The sequence below is a fragment of the Coenobita brevimanus genome, chromosome 56, assembly GCF_032717465.1.
Source record: "Coenobita brevimanus isolate Jiangsu-jjx chromosome 56, ASM3271746v2, whole genome shotgun sequence".
Taxonomy (NCBI): domain Eukaryota; kingdom Metazoa; phylum Arthropoda; class Malacostraca; order Decapoda; family Coenobitidae; genus Coenobita; species Coenobita brevimanus.
The window spans coordinates 16,873,489-16,900,988 of NC_137009.1; the positions used below are offsets into that span (position 1 = coordinate 16,873,489).

Sequence of the window (27,500 nt, forward strand, 5' to 3'; positions counted from 1 at the left end):
TTACTCTCGTACTACATATAAATTCGTAATAAATGAATAAATGAATACCGTTTATGAGTGGTGTGAAATAGTTACCCTCCCATAGAACTCATTCTCTTTGGAGCCAGCCCGATAGAAAACCCAGTAAGGTAAGGGGTACTGCTACCTCTATCGAGTATTTTAATCCTCAGGTGAGTAATTTCTCTATGAACTTTCGATGTTTCTCACCAAAAGTGGAGGTTTGAGCCAAAAATTTTTTTTTTCCAAAAATGGTTGGGATTGGGGGGAGTCAGTGGCGGAAAATCGGTTGGGACTGTGCATGTTAATGGTAAAAACCTGTTTATTATACATATCTATGTGATGCACTTGTCTCTGTAAAAACAGATAGTTGGAAAAGGATAAACAGGATAGTCTATGTGGAACAAGACCAGTTAAGAGATGGAAAACATGCAAAAAAAAAAAAATGTTTTGTATGACTCGAATTCAAGTTATCAGAATCTCAATGGTTGGATTTATGATGATGCGGATTCACGTCATCAGAATCTCAAAAGGTTAAAAGATTACCAATGACTTTAACTGATTCAAATCATTGAATAACAAGCAGATATTACGAAGTAGTCGCGTTTTTCTCCTTCCATCTGAGCAATCGAAATTAGGTGCTCATGGTTGCTTGGTGTTTTCACTTGAAAGTTTTTGAGTGCTCAGAACTCCTCAGTAGCAAAGCAGTTCAAGAAGCCTAACTATATTTGACCACTTTCCACCAACTGATGTCAGGGGTGGTTTAACACAGAACGATAAGTCTGGATGACACCACCACAATAGCATCAAAACAGTGGAGGACGAAGTTTGAACAAGCACAAACTGCAGCATAAAAAAAAAAAAAAAAAAAAATTGCCTAAAAGGATAAGTAATGATAATGATGATAGTAAATATTAAGAAATGTGTTAACAATGGACAGTCCTGTGTACGTTTAAATGACTGAGAGTGGATGATGTGCGACAGATAAACAGGTGTAAATGGGGAGTAAGCAGGACCATGAGACTATCAATTATCTTCCGTGTTGGTGCATGAAAAAAACATTGACTGACGATACCGAAACAGATAAAGGACTAACATTGTTGAAACATTAGTGGCCAGAGATCTTGTGAGAGGGAGTGAACTGGAAAGGAACTAAGCGTACTGTCCTCCGCCTATTGGCTCATAGCCGAGAAGCTCAAAGATCCCTACCTGGGAGTTCCCTTCTTTATTAAATTTTGAAAATGCCCAGTTCCGTCCTTACTGAGGACATTGAGAGCCAATGGGTTAAAGAAACTGGTACATTTGCCAATGTTTAACCCTTTAATGTCCAGAGTTTCTATGAGAGGGAGTGTGCTGGAAGGGTACTAAGCTACTGCTCTCAACCTATTGGCTCATATTTGTGAAGTTCATAGGTCTACCCAGGGGTTCCCTTCTATATTAACCTGTTGAGAGTGATAGGCCTCATATGGGACTTATCCGAGTTGAAAGCGATAGGCCTCAAATGAGTGTGATTTTCACAGGTGTACCCAAATCGTACCATAAGGAGTAGGTGGCTGAAATTTGTATGGAAAATAGGGGCAGGTGGCAGCTCTCAAAACCACCAACACACTGCCCCATATATGCTCAGAATACATGCACGCAGACACCATGGAGTGCACACGTAAATTGTCCTCCTGTGACGCCGCCAACCCCACACCAGGCATTAGGGAATCTGCAAACACACACACACACACACAAACAAACACATGAGAGAGAGAGAGAGAGAGAGAGAGAGTTACAAGTAAATTGTTTAATAATGTATGCTTTGTCGGCACTGCTTAAGGTAATTTATCATTGTTTGAGAGAGAGAGAGAGAGAGAGAGAGAGAGAGAGAGAGAGAGAGTTACAAGTAAATTGTTTAATAATGTATGCTTTGTCGGCACTGCTTAAGGTAATTTATCATTGTTTGAGAGAGAGAGAGAGAGAGAGAGAGAGAGAGAGAGAGAGAGTGAGAGAGAGAAAGCGTTATGAGTAAATTGTATAATAATGTATGCTTTGTCGGCAGTGCGAAAGGTAATTTATCATTGTTTGAGAGAGAGAGAGAGAGAGAGAGAGAGTGAAAGGGGATCTGCAAACACACACACACGAGAGAGAGAGAGAGAGAGAGAGAGAGAGAGTGAGAGAGAGGGAGTGAAAGGGGATCTGCAAACACACACACACGAGAGAGAGAGAGAGAGAGAGAGAGAGAGAGAGAGAGTAAATTGTATAAAAATGTATGCTTTGTTGGCAGTGCGTAAGGTAACTTACCATAGTTAGAGAGAGAGAGAGAGAGAGAGAGAGAGAGGGTTGATGATACAGTAATCACGTGATCCTTGCCCAAGGCCATGGTAAATATAGGCTAACAGACAATGCCCTTCCTTACCTTACTCCCCGCGAGTGGTGGGTTGCTGTTCATCTTCTGGCCATTTCATCTCACCACCACGTGACTTTATGTAGTCAATTGAAAAAGGTTAGAAGTTAAGACGAGATGTTGAGTTATTATATTATGACAAAATGCAGGAGGCTGTGTTGTTCTCTAATCTAACACTCGTTTTATCTATTGTAATTGTTCTGCCAAGCCTACAGGTTACCAATACGAACTCAGAGAAAGATTGATAATAGTTTCCATCAGTTTCTGGGGATATGACAAGTGAAGAAATTACTTAATCGCTCAAACTGACAGCAAGCAAATACTGCTTTTTTCTCGTAAGGTCTATCTGTCCTTACGTATTCCTACCAGCTTTCCTCTCGTTTTATTCAAAGAAAATAATTTTAGCTACGTAATATGGTACATTAAAGAGTGTATATATTTGATATAATAAAGGATTATAATTTTGAAGATAAATTTGTCAGGATATAAGTTCTTCAACACAATGAGTGAAAACCTATGATTGCAGGCAGCTTTAATTTACAAGGCATTATGATAAAACTCATTATGAACGGTGACTCGGCTACAAGGATGGAGATTGTTAATTAGGTCTTTTTAAGTTTTTCCATGTTCTGCGTTGTCATACTGGAACAACACGGGTTCCCCCTAATAATGTAGACGGGCCTTTCAATACTTATAAGAAAAAAAATTTAAACAATGTTTGCCGGAAATGCCTCGATTTTTGCTTCTTGATTTACTTTTTCGCCCTGTGTTACTTCTCCTCTCTAATCTTCTTACATTATATGACCAAGTGTCCACTGTAAGGCTCTTAATATGTCAATCATGTTTTTTCTCAAAGGAAGGACTTATTCTCACCTAAGCTGAGTATTATCTAGAGGTAACAGGTGTATTCTATTATAAACAATCACTTGGAATCGATAGCGAAAAAATACAACCCTCTGTGTGTGGGAGGGGGTAGGGGTTATGTGTGTGTGTGTGTGTGTGTGTGTGTGTGTGTGTGTGTGTGTTCTTACCTAATTGTATCTTTACAGGAATGAGTCAAGCTCGTACTGTCCCGTGTCTTAAACCCTATTTATCGTACATATCCTTAAATTTGTGAATTGTTTTGGCACACACTATTTCATTCGGTAGTGCATTCCATTGATCAATTGCTATGTCTGGGAAACTGAATTTCCTTACGTCTTTATCACCTCTCTTCTTATGCAGTTTTTTGCAGTGTCCTCTTGCTGATGCTTCTCCATATGTTAAGTAATCATTTATGTCTATTTTCTCCTTCCCTGATATGCACTTATATAGCATTATCATGTCACCTCTTTTCCTTCTCTCCTGTAGTGTTGGTAGATTCAGTTTATTTAGTCTTTCTTCGTAGCTTAGGTCCCTTAAGCTTGGTATCCATCTTGTAGCGGCCCTTTGAACTTTTTCAATCTTGTGTATGTGCTTTTTGAGATGAGAACTTCAGACTACTGATGCATATTCCAGGGTTAGTCTAATGAATGATGTTATTATCCTTCTTAGCATGTCTTCATTTATGTATGTGAATGCTATTCTCATATTTGCAAGCAGTGTATACATGTTCCGTACCTTCTCGCTGATGTGGTCAGCCGGAGATAGTCTGTTATTGATAATCACACCTAGGTCTTTCTCTGTTTCTGATGTGTATAGGGTTTTATTTCCTAACTTATAATCCCAATCAGGTCTTTTTCCACTTTTACCAAACTTGATTACATGACACTTGTCCACATTGAATTCCATTTGCCATGTACTACTCCATTCATGAAGTTTATTTAATTCTTCTTGTAGCTCTTTACAAGAGTCTGTGTTAGTAATTCTCCTTTGTATTTTTGCATCATCTGCAAACATATTCAGATAGCTCTTATTTCCAGTGTTACTGTTTATATCATTTATATACACTAAAAACATGATTGGTGCCAGCACTGAACCCTGTGGTACTCCACTAGTCACTTCTTTCCATGATGAGTAGTTTCCTCTTAGTACTGTTCTCATTTCTCTTTTTATGAGAAAGTCTTGCATCCAACAAAACAGTTTGCCTCGAATTCCTCCTTGATGGTACAGTTTCCATAAAAGTCTTTGGTGTGGTACTTAAAAAGACGTACGGTCCACCCATCCTTCCCTTTCCTGAATTGTGTTTGTTACTCTGTCATAGTAGCTGAACAGATTAGTAAAACATGATTTTCCTTTTCTGAAACCAAACTGTCTTTCTGTTATCATACTGTGTTCTTCTAGATGATTTACCCAAGCTTTTCTTATAAGCTTTTCTAATACCTTGCTTACAACACTGGTCAGTGATACTGGTCGGTAGTTGAGTGGATTTTGTCTATTTCCTTTCTTGAATAAGGGGACAATATTTTTTTTTTTTTTTTTTTCCAAATATCAGGTAGTTTACCTTGACTCAAGGATTTCTTGAAAATTAAAAATAATGATTTACATAACTCCTTTGCACATTTTCGTAGTACCCAACATGAAATTTCATCAGGACCACTTGCTTTTCCTCTGTCTAATCCTCTTAACTCCTCCTGTATTACTTTTTCTGCTATTTGTATTTCTGGTAGTATGTGTGGACATGCATGTTCCACATAGTCCCTCTCAAAATTTTTTTCTTCTGTAAAAACTAATTGGAAGTTCTTATTTAGTGCTTCACAAATATCTTTCTCTTGTGTATAAGTGATTCCCTCGTCCATGATTGATTGTATTATATCTTTTACTTTGTTTTTGCTTCTGATATAGCTGTAAAACAGCTTTGGTTGATCACTACTTTTATTTGTTATATCCTCCTCAAACTGTTTTTGGGCTTCCCTCCTTATTCTTGTATAATCGTTTCTTGGCTGTTTGTAATTATTATACGCCCTTTCACTATTATGTCTTCTGTATCTATTCCACAACAAATCTCTTCTTTCTTTTGATTTTTTACATTCTGTATTGAACCATTTCTGTATTTTCTTATCTGCTTCTTTGTGCTGTGGGATGTACTTCTGGACTCCTATTTCATAAAATTCACAGAATTTTTTATATACAGCATTTAAATCTTGTCCTCTAAGCTCATTTTCCCAATCAACTTCTAAGAAATACTTCTTTAGGTCTTGATAATTTCCCTTTTTATAGTTTAGGCTCTTTTTGTAACTGTCATTGCTGTTTACTGTGTCATATGCTATCCTGAAGTTATAATTTAGTACTGCATGATCGCTTTTGCCAAGTGGAGGGTGATATATTAAACTGTCAATATCATTTTCTTGCTTAGTAAATATTAGATCTAGCACTGAAGGTACATCAAGTCCTCTTTTTCTGGTGGTTTCCCTCACAAGTTGTGTTAGGAAGAACTCTTGTACGAGATCCAGGAGCTTTTGGTCCCAACAGCTTTCTTGGCTTATAATATCTAGAGTATTCCAATTTATATGTGTATTGAAATCCCCAGTTAGTATAATACTTTCTGATTTCTCTTCCATTTTATGTAGTAATGATCTTAAACTCTGAATTGTACTCTCTGTCAGGTCCTCATATTCATCTCTTTCCCATGTGTTTGATCTGGGTGGCATGTACAAATTGGCTACAATTACTTTACCTTCAGATGTGTTGATCTCTACTGCAATCAGTTCTACTTGTGATGGTATATCTAGTTTTATTTCATTGACTTTTAGATTTTTCTTAGCTAATATTATAATTCTTCCTCCTTTTTTTAAATTTCTTTCTCTTCTCCATATATTGTATTCCTCTAAGTTTAGTATGTCATTGGATATCCTTGGTGTTAATTTTGTTTCAGTTAGGCATATTATTTGTGGTTCATTTTCTCTGACATAATCACTTATCTCTAGTAATTTAGATACCATTCCATCCACATTTGAGTACATCAACTTTATCATCTTGTTTATATACTTGTCATGACATGGTTCTACTACCTTCCTCCTTTTTATTCCATCCTGTTTGTGTACCACTTTCGTTCCTGTAATCCTATTACTTTGTAAAAAGATTTCTTCTTCTCCTCTTCTGATCTTCCCTCATTTTTTGTTTTTGCTTCCTCCCTTTTCTCTTTCAGTAATTCCAGTTCCTCTTGTGTTAGGCATCTTTTTATCCATACATTTTTGAACTCCTCTTTTTCCATAAGATTCTTTGCATTTTTTAGTATCTCTTCCACAGTGCTTACACTCTGGAAAGTGTGTGTGTGTGTGTGTGTGTGTGTGTGTGTGTGTGTGTGTGTGTGTGTGTGTGTGTCAGTCTCGTCTTCCTTAGGAGAGGGTCGTTTTCTCATCTAATATGAATAATTTCCTGAGGCGCCAACATGAATAAAGTTCCAAATAGCCTGAATTTCTAAATTTGATAATTATGAGCTCTGTTTGTCTCTGTGTCTTCTCGAAGGGTCGCGTTCCCATGATTGTTGAATAAAATCGTCTTGTGATCGCATGAATAAAATGACAAATCATCTGAGAAAATAACTGAGAGTCTCATTTTGTCATTCTCTCTGTCTGTCAGACTGTCAGGTCGTCCTTAGGCAATGAGTAATTTCTACCCAAAAATTACCAAAAGTTTAGAGCTAGTATGAATATAACGGAAACAAGAAGATTCACTGAAAGAATGCAACACTTGTGCACATCAGCCGGCGTAAGGACTGAATATATTACTGTAACATGTGGCCTTGTCCTTGGTCTATTTGTTCTCAAAATCGAATCACTTTATGCTTGCTTAACCTATAACATTTCCAAGAAGTCTAGCTTAAATCAAATCAGGACTCTTTGATTTTACTTTGCCTACTAGTGACCTTGACTTGATTCACTAATCTAAAAATCGAAACTATCATTGGCTTAACCTGAATCCTTAACAGAATTTAGTATATATCGGATGGAAACTATTAAAGTGACCTGGTCCGGTAACCTTTATCATTGACTAATTGTTCGATTATTTTCCACCCATCCTTCATGTTTGATGAATTTCGAATGAAAATTGTTGTGGTATATTATTCACACACAGACTCACTGATCAATATCTGACCTTGCTCTGCGACCTGGGTCTGAGACTGATAGTTCTCATTCTTGAATCTTCCTGTTCCTTCCTTACCCTTAACCGTTCAACCAAGTTTGGCTTAAATGATATAAATACTAAGCTGACCTTGCCTTGGTATGTTGGTTTTTACCTTTCCCTTTTGACCTTCACTTTTGGCTGATTGTTCTTAAAGTCGGACCTTTTTATTTTTTCCTTTTCCCCAACCGTTCAACGATGTTTTGTGCAAATAGGATAAAAACTGCTTACTTTTTCCTTATCATGAGACCTTGATCTTTTATCCGTTATTTTAAAATTTTAAAAAATAAAAAATGGTTATTCTTTGTCTGATCTTCAATCGCTTCACCGGATTTGATTAAAAATAGGATTGTAACTCTCAGACGAACTTTGGCTTTCTGTGACCTTGCCCTTTCACTGTGTGGTCCTGAAACAGAAACGTATCATTCGTGCCTTATCCTTAAGCATTCTTCCTAATTTGGTCTAAATTGCATTATAAAAAAAATTTCATTTTCCTTTGTCACGTTTGACCTAATCCTGTGAACTTGACCTTTGATATATTGTTCTAAAAACAATAAATTTTCTCATGGAATTACGCTGCACCATTCAAGCACCTTAGATTAAGATCGGATAACGACTGTTAGTTTGTTAACACACACACACACACACACACACACACACACACACACACACACACACACACACACACACACACTCTTCGGAAGCCCAGGTGTATTTAATGTGCCTCAATAAGTAAGAATGTCTTCCTTATGAGTGAGGGGTGTTTTACCTTAGGGTAAAAAAAATTGAATCATGAACAAATATCGGCAATCATGAGAAAATATAAAATAATGTATTTGAACACATTATTCAAAGAGTGCCATTCCGTCAGTCTGTATGATTTTTAAGTCTTCCTCTCCAGAAGAGTTGTATTTGTACGTAATTCAAATAAAACAACATTGCAGTTACAATAATAAAATAATAAACAAGAAGCAGTGCCAAGACACAGCAAATCCGTCCCCGGCAGTCATTTTAGTGCTTACGTATAAGCACAACAAAATATCTAGTCAAAGATGTCACCCATAAAAGTTGGAATATATTGGGTGAAATCTGACGATTTTATGCCCACTTGAAATATTAGGTCCGACCCACCTGACACTGACTCCCCTACCGCTAACTGGGGCGTGACTCCCCTGATGTAATGAGGTATGTTATAGGATGCAGATTTGAAAGATGCTCCTTTAGGTTTTGGTTTCATGTCGAGATGACGAACTTGAAAAGAGTTATAGCGAGAAAACAACTTGCTTTTACATTTTTTAAATATATGTATTTTTTTTGCAGGGCCAACAGCCTGGGCCTTGTCCCAGTTTGGCCAAAACGTAATTCAGTGATTTGAAGGTCATAGCCCATCATCCCTGTAATTTTGGTCAAAATCGCATCAGTAATTTTTGCGTAAAGTGGTTAACAGGCAGACAGACAAACAAACAAACCGAGTGAAAACAATACCCGTCCCAGAGCCCCTCTGGGGCAGGAACAGATAATCAATGTGAATGAACAACGAAGAGGCTGTATCTATCTTTCTATCGATCTGTCTTAGAGGAGAGGCGTTTTCGTTCCAAATATGGACGTCATTGTTTGCCGGTAGCAAGGATGGAATTGTCGTGTTGAATCTTAATGGCGTGTGTCTGTTTGTTCCAGTATCTGTTTTCTTTCCAGTACGGGAATTGTATATTTTCACCTTGACTTATTAAATGTGTTTGATGGTAGTAAGAATTATATAACAATATTAAATAATATATTGAGGTGTATTACTCTCCGTCAGTTTTTCTGTCTGTCTGGCTGTCTCTGTGATGATGTCCTGAAGATGACTTGTATTCAGCTACGTTATTCTCTACCACAGAGAACTTCAAAAGAAGTTCAGTGCTGATGAAACCACTACTGTAATTTACATTTCAAGCCATTATATCTTTTTTCCTTTTGCATGATGTTCTTTTGTTTTGTTGCTATGCACTCATCTATAATTTGCGTATATTTACCAAGTACAGGTTCTGTAACACGTCCCAGATATCGTGAACTCCTTCAAACCGCGAAACAAAGGAGTGAGCATTGTGTGAAGGATGAGGGGAGGGTCGTTTGGGACTGTCCGAACACATACCGTTTTTGGTTCCATGGACCTGTCATCGACAAATAATGATACTTTTTTTTGATCGAATGTGTTAAACATTTTAATCGAACATTTGTTTGAACTTTAACATAATATTCTGGACAGCAAGTTGGGCTCTAACAGTTCTATCAGTAAGACAACAAAAACAATACAAAAGAGAGCCAAATCTGATTCGTTCATATCGAGATGCCTGGACACATTACGTTTGAAATACTGGAGATCATAGGAAGCAGGAAATACAGACAGAGGGAGACAGTTCCACGGTTGACCTGTTGCATAAGTGAAGGACCGGGAGTAACGGTTAACTCTCGCGTTACAAAGTAGGACAGAAATGGGATGAGAGTTTGTTGCCAGACGGGTGCTACGCGCCAGTCATACAGGAGGAGGGATACATGCAGTTAGTTCAGATGAGCAGTGGCCATTGAAGTGGCGATAGAAAGGTGATAAAGATGCAACAGTGTGGCAAACAGACAGAGATTTAAGGAGCCAGTAAGAGGAGGAGAGTTAATGAGACGAAATGCCTTTGACTCCACCCTGTTGAGAAGAGCTGTGTGTGGGGAGCCTCCCCACACATGAAAGCTGTACCCTACACAGGGACAAATAAAACCCAAGTATAAAGTCAACAATGGTGCAGGGGTAAAGGTGATACAGAATCAGCTTTGCACACCTAATATCTTGGAAGCAGATTTTACAAGAGATGCAATACGATCCTTCCAAGATATGTCCCGAGAAAATGAAACCCGAAGTATGTTTGAAGATGATGCAGGGTTGAGCTGGATATTATTAAACATTAGTGGGTACTCCTGTAAAAGATTCTGTCGGGTTCATAGCTGTAAGAACAGAGTCCTCGATGCATTAAAAACAACAAGATTATTTTTACCTCAGTCAGAGATACGAGCCAAGCCAGACATTAGGTATGCCATTGTGTCATCCCTTGTTTGTTAAAGTAACTGCTGAGATAGACGTTGAGGGAACCAAATGGAAAGGTGAAGGGTGGAATCATCAGCATATGAGTGGATAGGGTTAGATGCACAGCTTAGAAGGCCACTGATGAATAGAAGGAAGAGAATTGGTGATGGGACAGAGCCCTGAGGAACGTCACTTTTGATAGTTCTACTCGTAGGAGACGAACGGTGGCCGCGTACAACAGTAGCTATAGAAAGACCAGAAAGGAAGCTATAGATGAAGGCACAGCAGATAGGATAGAAATCATAAGAGGCAGTTTGGAAATTAAAGATTTATGCCAGACTTCATCGAAAGCCTTTGAGATGTCAAGTGCAATGGCAAAGCTTTTGCCAAAGCCCGGAAAGGAGGACGACCTTGAGTCTGAAAGGTAGGTGATGAGATCGCCATTGCAGCTTCCCTGACGGAACCCATACTGACGATCAGAAAGAAGATTGTGCTAGGAAAGACTCTGTAAAATTTTTCTGTTAAGAATAGACTCGAAAACTTTTGAGACACAGGATGTTAAAGCAATTGGGCGATAATTACACGGTTGGGAATGGTCACCCTTCTTTGGGACTGGCTGAATGGGAGCTAACTTCCACCAAAAAGGGATGGTACAAGTTGATAGACAAAGACGATAGAGTTTACCCAGGCAGGGTGTAAGCACAGAAGCACAGTTCTCGAGGACAACAGGAGGGACTCCATCAGGCCCATATGCCTTGTTAGTACTGAGGCCAGTGATAGCAGAAAGTACATCAGCTAATGAAATTTTAATGTCAGCCATTAGGAAGCCACAGGGGGGAAGTGATGGAGGACACTACCCGCTCGTGTGGACGGGACCTAACACAGAAACATATATATAATGCAGTTGCGAAAATAAGTATCGATTAACCTCATTAACGTAAAAGTCAGAATGGCCTCTGAAACCCAGTGATGTAACCTTCAGAATCCAAGCACTTTCCATGATATAACTGCTTATTTATGATTTTGAGACTGTTATCCACAACTAGACCCCACGAAGAAAATAGCTGCTCTGCCTCATAATACAGTGGCCTGGAGCAGTTTGTGAATTTGCAATGCATGCTATACTATCAGCTCGATTTCAGTCTGGTAGCAACTGGCTTCCCTCTTGACTTGCTTCAAGCGAACTTTTTTTTTTTTTTTTTTTTTAAATAACAGAACGGAGGAAGGAAAAACAAATGTGGAAAAAAAAAAAAATCCATACACCAGATTACTGGTGTCCTCTATTCATAAAATATCTGTAACAGTTAGACTTGAACAGTTGTGGGTTGAAATTTGGAGGAAAACAACTCTGGGGAAGCGAGTTCCAGAGAGACGCAGTTCGGGGAATGAAAGAATTCTGATAGGCAGAAGTTCTGCAATATGGTTGAGTGACATTCCAGTCATGAGCGCTACCAGATGCCCGTGTAGCACGAGGGAAGGCATGGAGAGGTGGCACCATGGACGCAACTTCGTCTGAGCATTTGCCAAAAAAATATCTGTAAAATAATGCAAGGGAGGCAACATTCCTTCTTACTTGCAGGGGAGGTAGTTTATATGTAATGGCAGGGTTGTTAATGATTCTAACAGCTTTATTCTGAATTTTGTCTAGTTGTCTTAATGCAACCTCTCCACAACCATTCCACAAGGGTGAACAATATTCAAGCTGAGAACGCACATGACTCTTATAAATTATAGCTAACTGCTCATCGGTGAAGAAGTTACGGACTCTCTACAGTAATCCAAGTTTCTTTGAGGCGGTTTTAGCAAGTGATCTGACATGAGAAGTCCAGCTGAGGGCACTGTTAAGTGAGACACCAAGAATTTCAATACTTTTGGCGATGGGAATATTAGTAGCACTGAAGGTAATGTACGAATCTGGCAATATCTGTCTATTAGTAAACTGTATATATTTAGTTTTACTAGCATTAAAAGAGACAAGGTTGTTTTGTCTCCATTCACTGATTGTAGCTAGATCTTGATTTATGGAGATGGCTGTACTGAGTTGAGAGGTAGAGATATTGGACTTTGTAAATGGATGTCTGAGTGTGAATGAACTATGTAGTGTTAAGTCATCTGCATATGAGTGAACGGGATTGTGAGTGACAGATAAGAGATCATTAATATGAACCAGAAATACGGTTGGCGCCAGAACTGATCCCTGCGGCACGCCGGCGTTAATTGAGTGGAAATTCGAATATACATCATCTACTTTTACTCTTATTTTCCTGTCACTAAGATAAGAAGAAATCAAAGGAACAAAAGACGTTAGTCCATAGCAAGGGAGTTTGGACAGCAGGGAACGGTGCCATACTCTGTCGAAAGCTTTAGAGATATCAAGAGCTACTGCATGAGTTTCTCCAAAAAGATCAATTGATTGATGGATGGTATGAGTTATGAGATTGAGTATGTCAGTGGTGGATCTTTCGTGGCGAAAACCGTATTGTCTATCACTAATTAAGTTGTTGGATTCAAGATGTTTAACAATATGCTTATTAATTAAAGTTTCAAATACCTTACCAAGAGAAGATGTGACAGCTATTGGTCTGTAATTGGAGGGGTCAGACGAGCTTCCTTTCTTTGGAATTGGGTGGATATTGGCTTCTTTCCATGAATTTGGGAATAAAGACGTATGCATAGTCTGAATAATTTGGCTAAGACAGAGGCAAGTTCAGGGGAACACTTTTTCAAAACAATTGGCTGAATTCCATCTGGGCCTGGAGCTTTGTTGGTGGGTAAATTGTCTAGGATGGATTTTACGAATCTTGTCTGTATTTTAAGTGGGGCAATTTCGGGAGAATCAAGTTCCAGTACTAAGACATTCTGGCTGGTATCATCTATGGTAGAGTTTCTTGCAAAGGTACTAGCAAAGATATCTGCTTTCCCACGTGGGTCATTTGTAATATTACCATCTGAAGATTTTAGTGGGGGAATGGAAGATGACTTGTTAAAGTTATTATTGAAAGAATTAAGAGTTGACCAGAATACTCTATTGTCATTAGGGTTGTTAAGTAGTTTTGATGCTTGCTTTTGAAGAAAGTTTGATTTAGATAGATTTAATACAGCTTTTGCATGATTTCTAGCAATTTTAAATTGGAAGAGTGATTCAGATGTTTTTGATTTTAAGTAAGAGTTATATGCTAATGACTTTTGGGATTTTGCTCTGGCACAATTGCCATCAAACCATTTTGGAGAGTTTGATCTTTTAGTGAATTGTTGACTTGGTATGAATAAATCCATACCAGCTAGTATTAAGTCGCAAATGTGGGACTGGGTAGAATTGGGATCACTAGAGAAGAAAGACTGCCATGGAACATCAGCAAGATAATTTCTAAATCCATCCCAGTCTGCCCTGTCAAAGTGCCATCGGGTCACCCTGACAGGTTCGGAATGGAGAGGTGTAGGAGAGTTAACTAATGAGGCTTTGATGAGATTGTGGTCAGAGGATCCAAGTGGTGACAGTACCTCTATCCTGTATTGATCTGGATTATTTGTCAAGAATAAATCCAAGAGATGGGCATTATGGTCAGGATTATCAGGTATTCTGGTTGGTCGCTTTACCAACTGGGTAAGATTAAACGATTCCGCAAACAGCTCGCATTCTAGACCAGCGTCGTCAGTCCGGGCAGAATGCAATAACCATTCAACATTGTGTATGTTAAAATCACCCAAAATGGTAATTTCATTGCTAAGGGCAAGGTCAAGGTTACTCAACTGAGTGGATATGCAATCAAATACACTGGGTTCCGAAGAAGCATTGGGGGAATGATAAACTACACAGATATATTTGGTAATGTTTTGGCAATTTAATTTATATAATGAGTAATCAAAAACTGGATGAAGTGAAGTTTAAAACAGTATCAACTGCATATTGGGATTTGATATAACAACAGGTGCCGCCCTTGTTTCGAGAGTTTGTAAGGAGATGGTAACCGGGAAAACAAAATGGAGATATATCGGTAGAGGGTGAGATTTGTGGTTCTGTGAGGAAAAGGGCCAAAGGGGATATGGACTGAAGGAAAAAATGAACTGAGTTTAAATTTGTGGTAAGGCCGCGGATGTTGGTAAAGAATAAGGCCGCACCGTCACCTCTTTGCCGACGAGCATTGTGTTTAAACCCAACTTAGCCACAGACTAGCTGAGGTTTTGGGTAGTGTTGCAGACTTCTCTTCTAGTCAGAATCTTTGGAGATTGCTTTCTGCTGCATTTGATGTTGATGTGTACACTCTAGTGATTAGATAGCTTATGTGTACTACTGATCTAACTAACGGAGAATAGGCTAGATTTCTCACTTGGAAACAAGACAACTCCTCTACCTAAGAAAAAATGGTCAGAACATTTGGGGAAGAATGCCCTTAGCCTTCCATCAAATGTTGTCCCGCCCAGAAAACCTCGTTCTGAATGACAGCACAAGACAACTAAGGCTACAGAAAATCTTCTAAGGCATGAGGGGCTTAAATCACGGTTGCACATCTCAAAGTTAATTATCCCAAGCTTTTTCAAGGTGTCTTTATGCAGAGCATCGTACACCGGCTGCAAAAGGACCCGAACTTGTCATCATGCTTGCCAACCAAGGAACCACTTCTGGCCAAAGAAATGCACCAGAAACACATTGACTTTGCAAGCAAATACAAAGGTTGGACTTCAGACTCTTGGAGGAAAGTAATGTTCTCTGATGAGAGCACCTTCATGTGTTTTCGTTCTTGTAATAGGCGGGTAAGGAGACCTCACAACGCCAGTCGCTATGACGCCCACTACATACAGAAGACTGTCAAACACGATGATAGCATAATGATGTGGGATTCTTATAGTGGGGAAGTGGGCAGGGGAGGCCTGTACTTCCTTCCTAAGAACACGACGATGAATGCTGACTAGATGATGCTGGTTTGGGACATCCACCTCCTATTGTTTTGACATTTATGGTTGCACACATTTTATGCAAGGTTCCACTTCATGTCACAAAGCAAAAAAGGATAATGAAATTCCTCTCAAATCATGATATTGAAGAACTAGAAGGTAACTCCGGATCTTATTTCCATCGAAAACGCATGGAATTACAGTATGTAACACCTTATCATTGCCATGCCTTATGGATGAGACTCGCAACATGTGGGTCAATGAGATGACTGCAGAATACTTCCAAAATTTTGTAAACGGAAGACCCAAAAGCCTTCAGACTGTAAATCGTCTAAAGGCAACAAGACCAAATATTGGGATTCAGTTATCTATCTATCTATCTATTGCCAGAAGCCTCAATCCCGTTTGGGGTGGCCACAAACAAATTGCCTCCAAGTCGCCCTGTCCCTCGCCATTTCACTGTCCTGCTCCCAACTCACACCTCCCTCTCTCATATACCTCTCCACCCCATCCCTCCATCTCATCCTCGACCTCCCCCTCCCTCTTCCCCTCTCCACCTCACTCACATACGCTCTCTTCGTCAGCCTTTCACCCTCCATCCTCTCCACATGGCCAAACCACCTCAGTGTGTTCCTCATAACGCTTCCTATCACATCCACATCCACACCACAACGCTCCTTTATATCTTCATTCGTCAGCCTGTCTCTCCATGTGACTCCACAGGCTCCTCTTAAATAACTCATTTCCACTGCTCTCACTCTTGACTTGTGTCCTTCCAACAATATCCAAGCTTCATTTCCATACGTTAGAGTTGGTATCATAATACTGTCATGTAGTAACTTTTTCACTTCCATGCTCACTTCCCTGTTTCTTATCACTGCTTTCAAAGAACCAGCAACCTTTCTTCCCTGCTGTACCCTTTCAAGCAGTTCACCCTCCAAACCTCCATCCTTACTCATCACACTACCCAAGTACTTAAACATACTCACATTTTCCAATTCCTCACCATCAAACCTCGCTGTACATTCACTGACTTCACCTTTCTCAAAGACCATCACTTTACTCTTCCCTACATTCACCTTTAGGTTCCGTTTCTAACACACTCTCTCAAGCTCATCCACCAAGCCTTGCAGCTCCCCTTCGTCTTCACTGAACAACACAGTATCATCTGCAAACAACAGTACAGGGAGTTTCCAAACACTATCCTCTCTCACCAGGGCCACTCCAACATCCACTACCCTACCTTGTACCTCTTTTATTACCCCATCCATGTACAAACTGAACAACCATGAAGACATGACACATCCCTGTTTCAACCCAACTTTCAAAGAGAAAAATTCACTTAGTTCACCAACCACACGCACTGCAACCTTCGCACCATCGTACATACTCTTCACAGCATTCAACATCTTCCCATCTACTCCATATATTCTTAACACTTTCCACAGTCCTTGTCAATCCACCCTGTCATATGCTTTCTCCAAATCCATGAAAACCGCATACAACTTCTTTCCCTTCTCTTGAAACTTTTCCACTAAAGATCTAAGAATGAATATCTGATCTACACAACCTCTTCCCTTTCTAAAGCCTCCCTGTTCTCTGTCCTTTCTCTAACTCTGTCAATAAGTATCCTACCATACACTTTTCCTATTATACTAAGAAGACAAATGCCCCTATGATTACCACACACTTCTTTTTCCCCTTTTCCTTTGTACAAGAGAATAATTATACCTGACTTCCAATCCTCCGGGACTCTACCTTCCTCCCAGGCCAATCTGCACATCTTCCACATCCATTCTACTACTATCTCTCCCCCATGCTTCAGTATTTCACCACACACTCCATCAATTCCTGGGGCTTTCCCCGATTTACCTTTATTCATTGCTTCCACAACTTCCATCCTACTGAATTCTTCCTGTCTTCTCACCACCCTCCTTCTCCCAGCCATTCCCCAGCCACTTACACTCGCATTACTTCCATCCTCTATGTTCAACAATTTCTTAAAGTGTTCTCTCCATCTGCTCACTTTTTCTCCCTTCTCCACTAGTAATCTACCATTTTTTTTCTTTCACTCCCCTGCTAACTTCACTTCCACCCTGTCTTACTCTTTTCACCTCTTTCCAGAACATTTTCTTAGTCCCTCCACTTTACACTCAAATTCCTTCAAATTCCTCATCCATTCTCTTCTTACTCTCTCTTACTAACCTTTTCACCTCTCTCTTTCTTTCTACATATAACTATCTCTTCCGCCTCTCAACTTCTTCCATGCCCCTATTTCTCATCCATTCATTGTATGCTTTCTTCTTTTGTGCCACAGCCTGTCTCACCTCTTCAGTCCACCACGCTGTTCCTTGCACCCCCCCTCCATCTTCTCTTCCTTCCACACACCACATCACATGCTGCACATATTTCTTCTGTAAATATCCTACACACACCTTCCACGTCTCCCATCTGCTCCAATTCATATTTGCCCAATCGTTCCTCCACTTCTCTCTTATACTCTGCCTTTTTCCATCCTCTTGCAACCTTTCCATGCTCCTTGCAACTACTCCTTCCTCTCGTCTTTCCCTTCTTCTATTCCTCCATCTTACTTGAATCCTAATTCTGGCCACCACCAAGTAGTGGTCAGAAAGTCCACTCCCCCAACCTCTATAAGCTCTTGCATCCATTACACATCTTCGCATCCTTTCATCCACACATATAATCAATCATTGCCTTCCTTTCATTCAGTTCACCACCCACCCTTCTCATCACTCGCCATGTATACCTGTGGATCATTTTATGCCTGAAGAGGGTATTGACTATCACCAACACCCTCCCAGCACAAATGTCGACTAACGCACTCCCATTCTCATCTATCTCAGCAGGCACACCACACCCACCAACTATTCCATCCACCTTCACATTCCCAACTTTACCATTCATATCACCGATCAAAAACACTCTCTCATTCCTTCCAAAATTTTCCATGCACACTTCTACATTTGTCCAGAACTCTTCTCTCACTCTTCTAGCACGGTCTTGCGTTGGCGCATACACACACACAATCGCCCACATTTGTATTCCAACTTTCAAATTTACCCACACAATCCTTGACCCAACTGATCCATACTGTCTTATGCTCTTCTTCCATCTTTTACTCACAACTATACATACTCCTTCCTTTGCCCTCTCATTCTTACCTACTCCTGCACATATACCCCATCCATACTCTCATTCTCTCACACTTTCTCCTCTTCATTTTGTTTCAGTTATTCCACATACATCCACTTTCGCCCCCTCAAGCACCTTTACAATCTCTCTCTCTTTCGCCTCATCATTAGCTTCTCTTACATTCCATGTACCCATTACCAAGTCCTTTGTCCGGTCCTGGGTCGTCATCGTTTGGTCAGTCCTTGTTCGAGGCTTCTTGTTTGTTTTTTTAGTTAGTTGTTTTCCGGGGAGGGGCACTAACCCTTCGCCAACCCTTTTAGTCGCCTTTTACGACAAGCAGGGATACTGGGGGAGTATTCTTGAAAAAAAAACCCTACCCCCAGGGGTGTGATTTTTTTTTTTTTTTGAACATGATGCCCTGTGCAGTCAGTTTCTTTTACAGAGCCTGTATAGCCTTAACAAAGTGTCAAGTCTCTGCTCCCTGAAGTCTGATAGTTATGAAAACAAAAAAAAAATCCTCCAAGAAGGAAGGATTAACTAAGCTGGCATATATATATATATATATATATATATATATATATATATATATATGTGTGTGTGTGTGTGTGTGTGTGTGTGTGTGTGTGTGTTTTACAAATACCATGGATAACATTTGTCCTTATATCACAGGATGATCATAATATCACATCACTAAATATACGTTTTTAAATGTTTACTGTGATTTTTTTTATTTTTATTTGTTTCAGTATAGTCGATCAAAAATATCAGGACCACTATACATTTACATGAAGCAATCTGACGCCAAAGCTGAAGAATTTGCAGAAATCAGATTGAACCTACCGGCTGTTTCCAGTCATGCTTCATGAGGATGCCTTATGCTGCTTGCATGTGATATTTCCTAATCAGACCATCATAAGTTTTGTTACTGTATTCACACCGAGATGATAACAGAACTACTTTTTCTGAGACATACTGAACTTTACTGCTTAATTAAAGTAACACTGGACCCCTCCATGAAATTTTTTTACTTTTCATTTCTCCCTTTTCTTTCTTTTTTTTTTTTTTTTTTTTAATTGTAAGTAACACTGTCTTCTTCCTCTGTCCAGGTGTTTCTTGGGTGTTGGCTTTTGTATGCTTTACTGGTGACGACCTATTACAAGACCTCCCTTACCAGTACCTTGACTGTGCCCTTTGCTCCTTCTACCATAAACACACTGCAGCAGCTCCATGATTCCAATTTTAAATATGGAATCAGGAATGACAAGGTTAGTATGGCAGGGATTACTTATCTTGAACTCCACTGCAGTCCTGGAGTGATGCAAGTGGCATGATTTGTCGTGGTTAGTGGATTCGTAGCTCCACCCCACTCGCTTTCCCCTGTCAGCCTCCCCTCCCCCCCCCCAGTTCCAAGGAATCGTCCCATAAGCCCTTTCTTTAAATAAAATAAAATGGAGCCACAACCGTCCAGCACATTTTGTTTGCTTATTGAAGGTAACTGAAGTGATTATGCATGTAAAGTAGAACATGTAACCATTAACAGAACATCAGAGGAACTTACTATACACAGCGTCTGTGCCTCAATAAATTATTTCACCTCATTCTTCTACAACATCGCCGTCTCAGTTTACATGAATACTTAGACGGCAATAAACTCACACACACACACACACACACACACACACACACAGAGGGAGTCAATCCAGGCAGATGTGCGACATCGGCGCTCCGTACCGAACCAACACGGCCAGTGGCATTACCTAAATTAGGATCTTTGTATGAGTCAAGCTCTGTACCAGGTTAGACTAAATGATTTTTCATTATTAAAAGAAAAAAAAAACAAGTTTAAACAAGACTTGTTCAAACAGAAAAGAGAACCAAGACGAAAGAATGCGCTGAGTCAGCTGAGGTTTGTTTAGACTACAGCAGCAGGGGGAATGTAAGTACCGGTACATACTCTGTACTTTAATTATTGCAAAATGGATACATACTTTAGTGAAGCAAATTTGGAAAAGAAAAGGGATAAAGGTAGAAAGCAAAATGATGATTTCTACCAAGAACTGGTTGAAGTGGAGATTCACAATAGACTGGTTGAACATGTACACAAACTAGAAATGGCTTTCAAAAATTAAATTGATGAAATAAAGAAGCAGATGCACTTGCAAAAGGAAGAAATAGAAAAACTAGGAAGGGAGGCCAACAAGAAAGACATAACCATCAGTGAACTAAAAGTGGAATTGAGTACACTTAGGAAGAAAATGAGTGAAATGGCAAGTACAGTAGTCAATCACGAGAGTGTTATGGAAGAGTTCAAAAATGACACAGAGACAATTATGTAAGTAAGCAGTCTTATAGACCAGAGCAGTGATATTGAGGAGATGATAACACAGGTGAATGAAGCTGTGCAAAGCTACAAAAATGATGTGGAAACCACGTATGCTGAAATGATGAAAGTAAAGAAAGACTTAGAAACAAGGGTGGAGGAAAAAAAAAAACATTAAAAAGGAAGTGAAAAGAATAATCCAAAACAATCCAAAGTTAGTCAGAGATTCAGTAGATATAAACAAATCTATAGTAATCACTGGTATAGAAGAGGAAGAAGAAAAAAACAAGATCACAAGAGACAAAAAGGAGATGGCAAATGTAATGAGCTTACTGAAAGAAGTATCAGAGGAAATCTGTAGTAAAGACACAAAATGTTAGGGAAATACGAGAAAAGCAAGACAAGACCTCTAAAGGTGATTTTCCAGAGTGTAAACACTGTGGAAGAGATACTAAAAAATGCAAAGAATCTTATGGAAAAAGAGGAGTTCAAAAATGTATGGATAAAAAGATGCCTAACACAAGAGGAACTGGAATTACTGAAAGAGAAAAGGGAGGAAGCAAAAACAAAAAATGAGGGAAGATCAGAAGAGGAGAAGAAGAAATTTTTTTACAAAGTAATAGGATTGCAGGTACGAAAGTGGTACACAAACAAGATGGAATAAAAAGGAGGAAGGTAGTAAAACCATGTCATGACAAGTATATAGACAAGATGATAAAGTTGATGTACTCAAATGTGGATGGAATGGTATCTAAATTACTAGAGATGAATGATAATGTCAGAGAAAATGAACCACAAATAATATGCCTAACTGAAACAAAATTAACACCAAGGATATCCAATGACATACTAAACTTAGAGGAATACAATATATGGTGAAGAGACAGAAATTTAAAAAAAGGAGGAGGAATTAAAATATTAACTAAGAAAAATCTAAAAGTCAACGAAATAAAATTAGATATACCATCACAAGTAGAACTGATTGCAATAGAGATCAACACATCTGAAGGGAAAGTAATTGTAGCCAATTTGTACATGCCACCCAGATCAAACACATGGGAAAGAGATGAATATGAGGACCTGACAGAGAGTACAATTCAGAGTTTAAGATCATTACTACATAAAATGGAAGAGAAATCGGAAAGAATTATACTAACTGGGGATTTTAATACACATATAAATTGGAATACTCTAGATATAATTAGCCAAGAAAGCTGTTGGGATCAAAAACTCCTGGATCTTGTGCAAGAGTTTTTCCTAACGCAACATGTGAGGGAAACCACCAGAAAAAGAGGACTTGATGTACCTTCAGTGCTAGATCTAATATTTACTAGGCAAGAAAATGATATTGACAGTTTAATATATCACCCTCCACTAGGCAAAAGCGATCATGCAGTACTAAATTATAAATTCAGGATAGCATATGACATAGTTAACAGCAATGACAGTTACAAGAAGAGCCTAAACTATAAAAAGGGAAATTATCAAGACCTAAAGAAGTATTTCTTAGAAGTTGATTGGAAAAATGAGCTTAGAGGATAAGATTTAATGGCTGTATATAAAAAATTCTGTGAATTTTATGAAATAGGAGTCCAGAAATACATCCCAAAGCACAAAGAAGCAGATAAGAAAATAGAAAAATGGTTCAATACAGAATGTAAAAAATCAAAAGAAGAGATTTGTTGTGGAATTGATACAGAAGACACAATAGTGAAAGGGCGTATAATAATTGCAAACAGGCAAGAAACGATTATACAAGAATAAGGAGGGAAGCCCAAAAATAGTTTGAGGAGGATATAATAAATAAAAGTAGTGATCAACCAAAGCAGTTTTACAGCTAAATTAGAAGCAAAACCAAAGTAAAAGATATAATACAATCCATTACGGACGAGGGAATCACCTATATACAAGAGAAAGATATTTGTGAAGCACTAAATAAGAATTTCCAATTAGCTTTTACAGAAGAATAAAATTTTGAGAGGGACTATGTGGAACATGCATGTCCACACATACTACCAGGTATACAAACAGCAGAAAAAGTAATACAGGAGGAGTTAACTAGATTAGACAGAGGAAAAGCAAGTGGTCCTGATGAAATTTCATGTTGGGTACTACGAGAATATGCAAAGGAGTTAAGTAAACCATTATCTTTAATCTTCAAGAATCCTTGAGTCAAGGTAAACTACCTGATATTTGGAAAAAAGCAAATATTGTCCCCTTATTCAAGAAAGGAAATAAACAAAATCCACTCAACTACCGACCAGTATCACTGACCAGTGTTGTAAGCAAGGTATTAGAAAAGCTTATAAGAAAATCTTGGGTAAATCATCTAGAAGAACAAAGTATGATAACAGAAAGACAGTTTGGTTTCAGAAAAGGAAAATCATGTGTTACTAATCTGTTGAGCTACTATGACAGATTAACAAACACAATACAGGAAAGGGAAGGATAGGTGGACAGTATCTATTTAGATTTCAAGAAAGCTTTTGACACAGTACCACACCAAAGAGTTTTATGGAAACTGTACTATCAAGGAGGAATTCGAGGCAAACTGTTTTGTTGGATACAAGACTTTCTCATAAAAAGAGAAATGAGGACAGTACTAAGAGGAAACTACTCATCATGGAAAGAAGTGACTAGTGGAGTACCACAGGGTTCAGTGCTGGCACTAATCATGTTTTTAGTGTATATAAATGATATAAATAGTAACACTGGAAATGAGAGCTATCTGAATATGTTTGCAGATGATGCAAAAATACAAAGGAGAATTACTAACACAGACTCTTGTAAAGAGCTACAAGAAGAATTAAATAAACTTCATGAATGGAGTAGTACATGGCAAATAGAATTCAATGTGGACAAGTGTCATGTAATCAAGTTTGGTAAAAGTGGAAAAAGATCTGATTGGGATTATAAGTTAGGAAATAAAACCCTATACACATCAGAAACAGAGAAAGACCTAGGTGTGAATATCAATAACAGACTATCTCCGGCTGACCACATCAGCGAGAAGGTACGGAACATGTATACACTGCTTGCAAATATGAGAATAGCATTCACATACATAAATGAAGACATGCTGAGAAGGATAATAACATCATTCATTAGACCAACCCTGGAATATGCATCAGTAGTCTGGAGTCCTCATCTCAAAAAACACATAGACAAGATAGAAAAAGTTCAAAGGGCCGCTACAAGATGGATACCAAGCTTAAGGGACCTAAGCTACGAAGAAAGACTAAATAAACTGAATCTACCAACACTACAGGAGAGAAGGAAAAGAGGTGACATGATAATGCTATATAAGTGCATATCAGGGAAGGAGAAAATAGACATAAATGATTACTTAACATATGGAGAAGCATCAGCGAGAGGACACTGCAAAAAACTGCATAAGAAGAGAGGTGATAAAGACGTAAGGAAATTAAGTTTCCCAAACAGAGCAATTGATCAATGGAATGCACTACCGAATGAAATAGTGTGTGCCAAAACAATTCACAAATTTAAGGATATGTACGATAAATATGGTTTAAGACACGGGACAGTACGAGCTTGACTCATTCCTGTAAAGATACAATTAGGTAAGAACAATTAGGTAAGAACACACACACACACACACACACACACACACACACACACACACGAACGCAGTATGCAAATAAGAATATAATTACATATGAAAAACTATCTGGTATATATAAGACTGCATGGTAATGTGTAAACACACTGGAGACGAACCTGGACCAACAATGGCCATGCACCATGACAACCACTGTTATTCTTAAAGTTTTCTTATATCTTCCACATAAACTACAGACACTGATAGGTATTCGCACAAAAATTGAGGTGTACGGTATTTGACCGATCTTAAGTTCACAGGAAACTATCTTTTTCTTTTCACAAAGCTCCCCACTATGTGTACTTTTTCTGATATTACAGACTTAATTCAAAATTCTATTGTCTTGTTAAGACCAGCTGCACCATCTTCACACTTCCATACAATGTATATACATTGTTGCTCTTGAAAAGTGATACCCGAACTTCACCATTCCGTCCCCCCCCAAAAAAAAAAAAAAAAAAAAAAATCAATAGATGCTAGTCGCGATTAAAATGGTCTGGGTCGCCCCGGTGGTCCAGGTGGCCCAAATCTCTGGGCAGTGGTCAAAATATGTGTGTGGGCTCATATCCACTAAGGGTTGTACCACAATATTTACCTTTCATCACAACCTTTCTCCCCTGAGACTTTCCACATTTTCCAGTTGGTCTGTTTGCCTTTCATTCAGCTTGACATTATAGTCATGACTGCATTACATAATGGCTGAGCTGAAAATAACTCTGGGAACAAAACCCTCTTCTACTCCCTCCTTTTACCTCCTTTTCTCCTAATTTGTCCCTACCACATTCCCTCTTCCTCCTTCCCGCCCTATCTCACTACATGATTCTAGGAACACCAGGTAACTGTTTCATTTATCTACACATCTCTATGGGAACAACATTACTATCTTATCATCGTGGCAGAGAGCAAATATCAGTCATGTCACAGACATATTAATAATATTTACGTGTATTGCGTGCCTTCCAAGTACATGTCATTTCTTTATAGTAAAAGTGTCATTAAAAGCTCGAACGATTGGGTATATTCTTCATCAGCCTCATCACTACATGGAGGCTATCCAAAGTTTAAAATAAACAACAAGAAGAAACTTTTAGAAATTATCACCTGGTAATTCAGTTGGTGAATCTTCAACATTCCTCGCAAATTATTAACAATATGATATATATTTTTTTCAGAGTGCAGCATACCAGCTCTTCATGACTTCCACTGTACCTCAATATCAGAAAATGGTGAAGGATATGCAGTTTCACACCTCATCAGACAGTATGGTGCTCGTGAACCAAGGAAGGTTTGCCTTCATAACATCCAAGACATTCCTACAGATCACTATGATGGAGCACAACAGTAACCCCAGGAGGACACATGACCTACATGTGGCCACTGAGGAGTTCTTCCCTGGGGGTTATGCATGGGCCTTCCCAAAAGTAAGTAGGGATGTATAACTGTGGGCTGAGGAGGCTTTCTTACACATTTTGCTCTTCAGTGGTAGGAGTTAAATACTAGTATTCACCTATACTCGTAGAGAGAGAGAGAGAGAGAGAGAGAGAGAGAGATTTGAATTTCATGATCTGATGATATAATAATCACTATGCAGTATACTACCAAAGTCTGAGGCAGATAAAATCCTGGATATATATATATATATATATATATATATATATATATATATATATATATATATATATATATATATATAGATAGATAGATAGATAGATAGATAGATAGATAGATAGATATAGTATAGATATAGATATATATATCCATTATGAAAGTAAAAACACAGAAAGATGAAATAGAACGAGCGGAATTAAATAAGCTTATCAACAAAAGACAAAGAGAAGAAAAAAGAAAAAGAAACATGGATCAGATCAAAGAAACCATCAAAAACAGAAACAGTCTGAAACAGGTCCGAAGTAAAATGGCACTAGGAAAGCAACAAATGACATCACTCAAAGAAAAAAACGGTGAAATCATTAAATGTAGAGATAAGATGATGAAGAGAGTTGAAGAATTCTACAAAGAACTGTATGCATCAAAGACAGTAGTACCAATAGCTAATTTTTCAGTTGACACAAGTGAAATACCTGAGGTAACACCAGACGAAATAAATATTTGTCTTAAAAATATGAAAAGAGGGAAGGCTCCGGGAGAAGATGGAATAGTAACAGATTTACTGTTGGGTAGAAGCACAGAATAGGCATGCTCACTTATTTACCCACTGTATAAAACAGAAGAAAATTCCCAAAATATGGTGTAATGCAATAGTTTTTTTACTCTACAAAAAAGGTGACTCAAAAGACCTTAGTAACTACCGACCCATTAGGTTATTATCAGTCATTTACAAACTTTTCACTTAAGTCCTTACGAATAGAATCACAACAATTTTGGAGGAAAACCAACCTCGTGAACAGGCAAGTTTCCGAAGCGGGTATTCGACCACTGATCATCTACACAATGAATCAGCTAATCGAGAAAACTACGGAATATAATAAACCACTGTGCTTAGGTGTTGTTGATTACGGAAAGGCTTTTGATTCAGTGGAGCACATAGCAATTATACATTCATTGCGAGAACAGAGAGTGAATGAGAACATTGTAAAACTGCTCGAAAACATATATCAAGAGGGAACTGCTACAGTTAAATTACATAAGGACTCGGAAAAAAATTGAGAAGGGCGTGCGTCAGGGAGATAAAGTTTGATCAAAATTATTTACAGCATGCCTTGAAAGTATTTTCAGAAAGCTAGACTGGGAAAACAAAGGAGTGAACATAGATGTAGAAAAGCTAAACCATTTAAGATTTGCGGATGACATTGTCCTAATCTCAGAAACAGCGGAGGCATCGCAAGAAATGTGAAATGACCTGAACAGAGAAAGTCTGAAAGAAGGACTGAAGAGGAACTGGAGTAAAACTAAACTAATGTTTAACCCACAAACACCAAAGAGCGTCATCAGAATAAGCGATGAAATTCTTAAAGAAGTTGAGGAGTACAACTACTTGGGACAAATACTAAAATTAACGAAAGATCTTGATAGT

The 27,500-nt window shown here is 38.6% G+C and overlaps 1 protein-coding gene across 1 annotated transcript in view; it reads left to right on the forward strand.

Annotated features, from left to right (window-relative positions):
- LOC145401655 (ionotropic receptor 21a-like) overlaps nucleotides 1–27,500 on the forward strand; it is a 73,979-nt gene that overhangs the window by 44,353 nt on the left and 2,126 nt on the right. Inside the window, exons 5-7 of the mRNA XM_080273845.1 lie at nucleotides 15,036–15,233; nucleotides 19,634–19,792; nucleotides 25,639–25,887. Coding sequence (XP_080129971.1) covers nucleotides 15,036–15,233; nucleotides 19,634–19,792; nucleotides 25,639–25,887 — 606 coding nt within the window. The remainder of the gene's footprint in view (nucleotides 1–15,035; nucleotides 15,234–19,633; nucleotides 19,793–25,638; nucleotides 25,888–27,500) is intronic.